Here is a 9,133-nt window from a genome sequence, read left to right as displayed (position 1 = left end):
AGAGAGAGATTGTGTGTTGGAGGAGTGTGTGTGTGTGTCGGGGGAGTGAGTGTGTGCCTGAGTGCGTGTATTAGTGCGCTGTCTCTCTAAGAAGAGGCACCAGGACACAGACACGCTCCCCTTGACCCCCACTGCAGCTCAGCAGAGACCAGGTACAAAGGCTGGGGGAGAGGGACACTCCGACATAAGCAACGTCCCCCCTCCGCCCCCCACTCCCACAGGCTCCAGCTCCTGAGCTTGGTCAGGGATGGCTCCATGGATGGGGGGCGGGGGGTGAGGCAGGAGCAGTGGGGGCTAGAGATGGCCGTGAAGCAGGGCAGTGGGGGAGTAGGTGCCCCCCCTGCAGCTCAGTCTGTCCACTCTCTCCAGGTGCTGCTGCACTTGCCTGGTTCCCTCTAAGCCCCACTGGCTGTCGGAAGGTTGGATGAGGAGGTACCAGCACGATGCCACGTTGAGTACCATGCCCTGGGCAGCAGCCCAGACTGCTCTCCCCTAAGGCCGGCCCGGGTAATATCTCTGTGTGTGGGTGTGTGCGTGCCACTCCCCAAGTGTAATATTCTCAACGTACGTGTTTGTGATCCAACAGGCCTAGGCCCTTCTCTGGGGCATCCTCCGGATCACTGCAGGAAGCCTGGCCATGCCAGCCCTGACTGTGTGTGCGCATCGTGCACCGATGTGACCCGTTTGTCTGGATATTTGCCCATGGCTCGCCCCTCTCAGGAGGAGTTTCTGGAGACTCAGCATGTGAGGAGTCAGAGAACCAGCACCTGAAGAGAACTGGAGGAGCCCAGCTCACCACCCTGTCCCAGCCCGTCTGCCTTGTGAAGAGAAGAACCTGGCCAATGTTGGGTAACAGCAGCAGCCCCAATTGCACTCTCTCCAGCCCACCTCTTCTGGGGGAGATCTGCAAGCTCTTCGTCATGGTCCTGCTGATCGTTGCCATCACCCTGGGCAATGTGGTGAGTCTCCTGGTCTTCCTGCAAGCCAGGCAGTTCAGGACCTCTCAGGGCTACCTGAAAACCTCCTTGGCCCTGGCTGACCTGGCTGTGGGGCTCATTGTGGTGCCCTACTCCATATACAGGGAGGCGAGCAGTCTAGCCTCTGGCATGGGGCAGGGAAGCAGCAGTTATTCTATCCCATCCTTGCCCTGCTTCATCACCGGACCCATCTTCGCCGGCTGCACCTTCGTCTCCATCACCACCATCTTTCTGCTGTCAGTGGAGAGGAGCGTGGCGGTGCTGAAGCCCCTGCACAAGAGGGCGGTGATTACCAAGCGGCGGACGGTCTGGCTCATCCTGCTCTCGTGGTCCGTGAGCTTCTTGCTGGCAGTGGTGCCTATGATCTCCAGGTCGGACATCACCTTGCAGTATAACCCCTGCAGCAAGATGTGCACCTACACCTTCCCAGCAGGCAGGCTGCCTGGCTCCGCCTGGAACGTCATGCTGCTCTTCCCAGCCTTCGACTTCTCCCTGCTGGGGGGCACCTTCGTCATCAACTTCATCACCTTCGCCGCCATCCACCAGTACTGCAAGGCCCGCAGGCAGCTGGGCAGTGAGGCACAGCATGGCAGCCACCTCTCCTCTGACATCACCGCGGCCAAGACCATTGGCATCCTGACCTTTACCTTCTCGGCCTCCTTCAGCCCTGTCGCCGTCTTCGTGGTGGGCTCCGTGCTGGGCTACCAGTGGTGTCAGTTCTCCTTCTACGTCTTCTGGATTCTGACCTCCAACAGCTGCTGGAACGTGGCCATCTACAGCGCCTGGGACCCCAAGTTCCGGCAAGGAGTCAGGGAGCTGTTCAGCAAGCCGGTGCTGAACTCTGCCTCCCAGCGCCCCAGCCGCTCCACGGAAGGGGACAGCTCAGCTCCAGCCTGTGTGGCTGTCCTCAAGGAGATGTTTCACCCAGAGAATGCCTGATGTGAGCTCTATGCACAACACTTTGCCAGGAAGGCCCCTGTGTTCCTATCATACAGGCCCCTGCAGCCACAGGAAGTCAGTGCAATCTGGGTTTGTGCCAGCAGCTCAGCTCTGCCCCACCAGCTGGGGCTGATGGGGAAGTCTTTATTAGGCTACTTATTTTTGCAGAGCGATGTCATGAGCTGGGATCTTGGGGAAAGGCATATTTTCAGTGCTGTTATGTGTGTATGGATAACTCGGTAACCATTTAACTCTTGCAGAGACAGGTTTTCTACCCCATGGATTGAAATTGCAGGAGTACATGGCTAAAACATAAACAAGGAGGGGGCAAAATATGATTTCAGACTGTTTGTGACAGCACTAATCTTCCAGAAATGAATGGAAATATGTTTGTCAGGATTTCTTCCCCACTCTGAACTCTAGGGTACTGATGTGGGGACCGGCATGAAAGACCCCCTAAGCTTATTCTTACCAGCTTAGGTTAAAAATTTCCCCAAGGTACAAACTTTGCCTTGGCCTTGAACCCTATGCTGCCACCACCAAGCTTCTTACACAAAGACCAGGGAAAGAGCCCACTTGGAGACATCTTTCCCCAAAATATCCCCCCAAGCCCTACACCCCCTTTCCTGGGGAAGGCTTGATAATAATCCTCACCAATTTGTACAGGTGAACACAGACCCAAACCCTTGGATCTTAAGAACAATGAAAAATCAATCAGGGTCTAAAAAGAAGAATTTTAATTAAAGAAAAGGTAAAGGAATCACCTCTGTAAAATCAGGATGGAAAATACTTTACACGGTATTCAGATTCAAAACACAGAGGATCCCCCTCTGGGCAAAACCTTAAAGTTACAGAAAACAGGAATAAACCTCCCTCTTAACACAGGGAAAATTCACATAAAACAAAAGATAAACTAATCCGCCTTGCCTGGCTTACCTATACTGGTTATAATATTGGAGACTTGGATTAGGATGGGTTGGAGAAGATGGATTTCTGTCTGGCCTCTCTCAGTCCCAAGAGAGAACAACCACGTAAACAAAGAGCACAAACAAAAACCTCCCCCCCCCATCCCCCTGCAAGATTTGAAAGTATCTTGTTTCCTTATTGGTCTTTTGGGTCAGATGCCAGCCAGGTTAGCTGAGCTTCTTAACCCTTTACAGGTAACAGGATGTTGCCTCTGGGCAGGAGGGATTTTATAGCACTGTATACAGAAAGGTGGTTACCCTTCCTTTAATATTTATGACAATGTTTCTGCTCTGTGCTGAGCTACAGGGTGGCCATATAATGTAAGGAATCCACCATACCATGTAATTAACATCCCTTACATCGTTATTGCTAATTTTAAAATGGTTTTTAGAGATGCCATAAATGTGCAAGATCCTTTACAACTAGGGGGAAAACAGATTTCCCTACCCTGAGCCAACTTCTCTCTTTCCCCCAACCACTCACACTTCCACTCTTATAACACCAATAAAGCATTGGCAGGGTTTACCTTGAAGGTCCTGTGTACAGTAACAGGCTTACAGTGGCACAGCTGTTAGATGAGATAAAACTCTGGACAGCGGATCAGGTAAGAAAAGGAGAATGCAATTCTGGGGCCTGCGGTGTGAAGTGGTGCTCGCTGATGTTGACAGAGTGGAAAACATTGCTGGAAGAAGGAGGTTTTAAGTCTTCTGTGAAATGCTGCTCTATAGCTGTTGTTTGTAGAATGCCTATTTGACATGCCACGGGACAGATGCAGTATCTTTGGGGGACCATATATTGTATTAAGTTTATGGATGTTTTAGATCTCATTGTGAGCCAGAGAGTCTATGCAACTCTGTGGGGGGTTACCACAGCTCCTCTGGGAACTGAAATGAATCACTCAGGCTGTAAACACCTCCAGAGAGGTACCACCCAGTAGGGAGGTTTGCCTAGACTGGTTCAGGCTGGGTGTTCCAGGAAGCGAAGAAAGGGCTTTTGGTATACAAAGGCTGAGTTTGGGGTGACTCAGGGGCCTCCTTTATGATTCAACAAACAAACAGACAGGACCTTCTGTCCAAGGGGGAGCCAACGCTTGCAGAAGGGTTGGAAAGACTTTGGCTTGCTACAGCCCCATAAGACTGATGGGTGATCTCGGAACAGTCATTGTTTTTTATGTATTTTCTCAGTAATGATTTTGCCTTAAGAACAGATGCTTTGCTTTGTTAAGGTTAGTTGGTAACTAGTGTACACTTCTTGTAGCCCACAGAGAAAGGTTAACCACAAGAGGAAATCAGAGTGAAGTGCAGAGGGCCTACTGCAAGCCCTCTGTCTGGAGGGAGCTAGAGAAGCAGGTCTCTGCCTGAGAGAGGTGATGTCTAGGAAGCCTGAAAACTTTAAGTGGGTGCCCTCGAGGAAGACCAGGAGTGGAGTCAAAGGAACAGTTAACCCTGCAACTGTGACATGCTGTGGCAGCGGGACAGTGGGAAACTGCTAGTAAAGGGCCAACAGCAGAGAACGCAAGTACTGTAGAAGGGGAAAGCACAGTGAAAAGTCTCATTGTCTTTTCTGGAAAGAAACAGTGAAGCTAGAATCAGGGGGAAATAAGAACATAAGAATGGCCAAACTGAGTCAGACCAATGGTTCATTTAGCCCAGTATCCTGTCCTCTGACAGTGGCCAGTGCCAGGTGTTTCAGAGGAAATGAACGGAATAGATCCATCCTACGTCATCCAGTCCCAACTTCCCCCATGGCCCCATTTCATGGAGTTGTACTCACCTCTCGCGAGCGCCCCCCCTGGCCGAGTGCATGTGTTTGCACTCTCTCTCTCTTGGTGGTGTGTCTTTGGAGACTCAGCCTTCTGTCCGAGTCACACACAATCTGTCTGTGCAATGAAAGCAAAGCAAAACCCCTTCTGGGGTACAAGTCCAACAGGGATCTCTCTCAGTTCCCCCTGTAATGTCTCCCACAAGTTGTCCCTGCTCTGGGATAGAGCAGCGCTCTGGGATAGAGCAGTGCTCCAAGGCTCCCTCCCTGGAGGTAATGTCTTTGCCCTTTTAGGACCTTTCTGGCCACAACTCTCTAGCAGGGCCACTGCAGTTCAGTTTCCACCTCTGGGGGTGCCTCAATGTCCAGGCCACTTACCCTAGTGACTAATGGGAGTTGGGGGGACCCAGGCCCACACACTACTCCAGGTCAAAGCCCAGGGACCCTGTAGAGAGCAGCCATCTGCTGTGTCCCTTTAACTAGATCACACGGCTTCTCTAAATTCCCTGGGCCACTTCCCCGTGCCGTCTTCACCCTTACCTCAGGGCATTGTTCTAATGGGAGTCCCAGTAGCTAGCCCCGAGCCATCCACTCTCGTCCAGCTCTAGCAAGGACCTGTTCTCAGTCTGGCTCTGCAGATCTTCTTATACTAGCCTGCTTGGTTGCTTGGGCCTTGATTGGTTGCTTCCCACACAGCCATTCTAGGCAGCTTGGAGGACGTCTCTACTGCCCTTTTCTGGGGTGGGGTGTGTCGGGGCCACAAGGCCTCCAGCAGGGACATCAGGGCCTAGTCCACCCCATCACACTCCCACCCTTGCTCCACCTCTTCCCCAGAGGCCTCGGTGGAAGAGGTGGAGCAGGAAGGGGTGGAGCAGGGGGAAGAGGTGGAGTGGGGAAGGACCTTGTGATGGAGCAGGGGGCAGGGCCATCATCAAGGTGCCGGTGGCCCCTCCCATTTCTAGGGAGCTTCTGGAGCTCACGTCCAGCATCCCCAAACTCTTAAAAACTTCCTTTTGGTCTGTGCTGAATTACAGCTGTGAAACATGGACATTCAAACAATCAATAATGAAGAGACTACAATCCTTCGAATTATGGTGTTCCAGAAGAATTCTGAAAATATCAAGGCTAGACCATGTAACCAGTGGAAAAGTACTGGAGATTATTGGAACTCAGCAAATGGTAGTTAGATATTTTATGAAAAGAGAGGTTTGATTTGTAGGGCATATTTTAAGAAGGTCAGAGGGCAATGCATGTGTATGGGCACTGGAAGGGAATGTTGATGGCAGAAGAACACAAGTCAGGAAAAGATGATCTTAGATAAAAAATGCGGTACCCTGGGTTGATCAAAGGATTATTCATCCACAAAGAGATTAGCAGAGGACTCTACAGAATGGGTTACCATGGTTGCAAACCTCCAGTAATGGAGATGTCACATAAGGAGGAATCATAGAATCATAGAATATCAGGGTTGGAAGGGACCTCAGGAGGTCATCTAGTCCAACCCCCTGCTCGAAGCAGGACCAATGCCCAATTTTTGCCCCAGATCCCTAAATGGCCCCCTCAAGGATTGAACTCACAATCCTGGGTTTAGCAGGCCAAGGCTCAAACCACTGAGCAGTAAGCAGTGTAGCTCCACTGAGGTCAAACGGACTATGCTCATCCCCATCAGCCAAAGAGCTTGTGCTACCTGTTTGTCTCTGGTTCATCAGTTTTGCTCATCTTTCTAGTACAACAACACTGCCAAAATATGACGAGTGCGGAGTGGTCTGCATTCCAGCGGCAAAGATCAGATGCCATGGACTGCACAGAGTTACAGATAAAATTAAGGTTTCAGAGTAGCAGCCGTGTGAGTCTGTATTCGCAAAAAGAAAAGGAGGACTTGTGGCACCTTAGAGACTAACCAATTTATTTGAGCATGAGCTTTCGTGAGCTACAGCTCACTTCATCGGACACATTCAGTGGAAAATACCGTGGGGAGATTTATATACACAGAGAACATGAAACAATGGGCGTTACCATACACACTGTAACCAGAGTGATCACTTAAGGTGACCTATTACCAGCAGGAGAGCCGGGGGGAGCGGGAGGGAAGCACCTTTTGTAGCGATAATCAAGGTGGGCCATTTCCAGCAGTTGACAAGAACGTCTGAGGAACAGTGGGGGGTGGGGGGTGGAATAAGCTATTAATCAGCATTCAGAAATGCCCTAGTCCCTACATAATTTGTGTTTTGGGGACTATATCTCCCCCTTCCACAAATACAAAAGTAGCAATTAAGGATGCACCTAGGTGACCAGAGAAGTGTGAGAAATCAGGACAGAGGGTGGATGCACCTCCTATTGAAAGACAATGAGAGCTGGGTGCCTGCTCTACTTGAGTGTCCCTGAAAATCTCCCCCTTCCTGCCCTGAACACCATAGACATGAGGAGCACTTTTAGCTCTTTATATCTATCAAGCAATTTACATGTTTCCAGGCTGGAGCCAGGAACTTGCTCTTGACTGTGAGGCATCAATGGAAACTTTGCAATCAATTTGTTTTGGCAGCCATTCATTTTCACATTAGAAGAGGTTATTTCAGAAGTTCATCTTCTAAGGGATTCCCAGCTTTCTGAAGTTAGCTGAGCTTCTGTTCACACACACTGACAGAGAGACAAGGAAATGTACATTTTTCCTTTGACAGCTATTAAACCTGAGCTCATCACTGAGCTAAACCATTGTATTAATTTCCATTGCAAATGAGATGAGTGTCTACACCTACTCTAGTGATAAAAGGCCAAACATTTCTACTACTTAATTAAATGAACACATGTTTGAATCATGAAGCTGGTAAGTGATTCCATCAGAATAGCATCATTACCAATTGTAACATATTGTTATGGGTAACTAGACATCTTTTGAATGTTTTTGGCAGCAGCATGTAATACTGTCAAACTTTGTCATTCCTTTCACCTGGTATACAGTTGATGTTCTTGTAAAATTTGAAATGCAAATTTAGATGCAGTAACCCTTGGAAATAAAACCAGTGAGGATGCAGATTCATATGCTGGATACTTGTACATATTTTTATTTATTGTGGGCAAATACTGTTTGTGTTACAGTAATGAATGGATTGAGGAGATAGATTTAGTACCACAAAATCATATGTACAAAGCTGAGAGCCATACAGTACAGACATAGGGTCTGATTTAGTGCCGCCCTATACCTGGTGTCATTATTTACACTAGTGCAAAGCTACCATTTTGATTTGCACTTGGTTTGAACTGACAAAAATGACAACATGAGATGCAGAACAACAATGAAGTGGGCCTACATTATTTAAACTTAACTCTCCCCATTTTTACAAGCAAAACCTTAATACCCAACAGTCAAACAATTGACCATTGCTGCTACTTGAGTGTATTCATTTAAATGTGATTTGCTTACAATGTGTGCATGTTCCTTTCTAGTATTTCTTTTATTCCTGCCTGGAAAAAATCTTCTTCCCCCCTCATCTTGAAAGAGAACCATTTTTAAGCGGAATAAAGTGTCTCTGAATAGCTTTTGTGAACCACCAACATCCCACAATGAACAGGTGAATTCGGAGAGAATTGGGGGTTTCTAAAGAGCGATTCTAGAAAGAGCACCAGATTACCTAGGAACTTATGTCCAAGAGCAATTCAAAAGTACATTACAAGCAAGTTATCAAAGGGCACTAGACTTACTAGCTCATCCTTGATTATAATAGCCAACAAAAAATAATAATAGATTCTTATTGGAAATTGTTAATATACCAATTTCTTACCTTATTTCCTAGGATTCTTTGTATCAGTTATCAGTTTCTGTGACCTTAAAGTAACTACTTTGAACCAGATCCTGCCACCCTTACTTTTCCACACTCCTGTCTGATATAGCTCTGCCAGCAAAACTTTCCAGTGGCTGAATGTCAATGTCATTGAATTTCAATAAGACTCAGGAGCCTAAGGCCCAGATCCACAAACAGATCTGGGATTTGGGTGCCACTGAGATTCTCAAAGCCCCACTCAGCTGGCACCTACACAGGGAGGTGCCTACATTTCCACTGTTAATGACCCGGCGGCACCTAAGTTTCTGCTACTGGGCATGCACACTGCCATCTCAGTCCTAAGTCCCAGTAGGAGTCTCCCTCTAGGCATTTCCCCACCTATCTCATCTCTGCGGCCCATCCTGGAGGCATTCTCAGAGCACACCAGGTGGTGGGCAGGCGGGGGAGGGTGAGGCAGTAGCCTCACCGAACACACTTTAGCCCAGTGCTTAAGGTACTCACCCAGGATGTGGGTTCAACTTCCCTTTCTGCCTGATGTGGCAAAGGGATCTGAATTCAGGTTGCCACCTCTCAGCTGACTACGCCTCAGCCACTGGATCACAGTGTCTCTCTCACTTTCATTTTTGCCCAGAACGTCCCATAGTTCAGGCACAAATGTCAGGGTTTGTCTACATGTGGAATTACAACCTTGTGTTAACACATGCTAATGAT

At 48.6% G+C, this 9,133-nt stretch overlaps 1 protein-coding gene across 1 annotated transcript; it reads left to right on the top strand.

The window, feature by feature from the left end:
• Nucleotides 1-842: 842 nt before the first annotated feature.
• Nucleotides 843-1,916, top strand: LOC311529425 (adenosine receptor A3-like; the record flags this gene model as incomplete). The annotated part of the gene is made up of 1 exon (XM_084645400.1): nt 843-1,916. One exon carries the CDS (start codon nt 843-845, stop codon nt 1,914-1,916), a length of 1,074 nt encoding a protein of 357 aa, XP_084501526.1.
• Between the last annotated feature and the right edge of the window lie 7,217 nt (nt 1,917-9,133).

Source organism: Lepidochelys olivacea (genome assembly GCF_965140295.1).
Source record: "Lepidochelys olivacea isolate rLepOli2 genome assembly, chromosome: 13".
NCBI classification, from domain to species: Eukaryota; Metazoa; Chordata; order Testudines; family Cheloniidae; genus Lepidochelys; species Lepidochelys olivacea.
The sequence above is the reverse complement of the archived record's forward strand: the minus strand, read 5'-3'. Positions and strand labels throughout refer to the sequence as shown.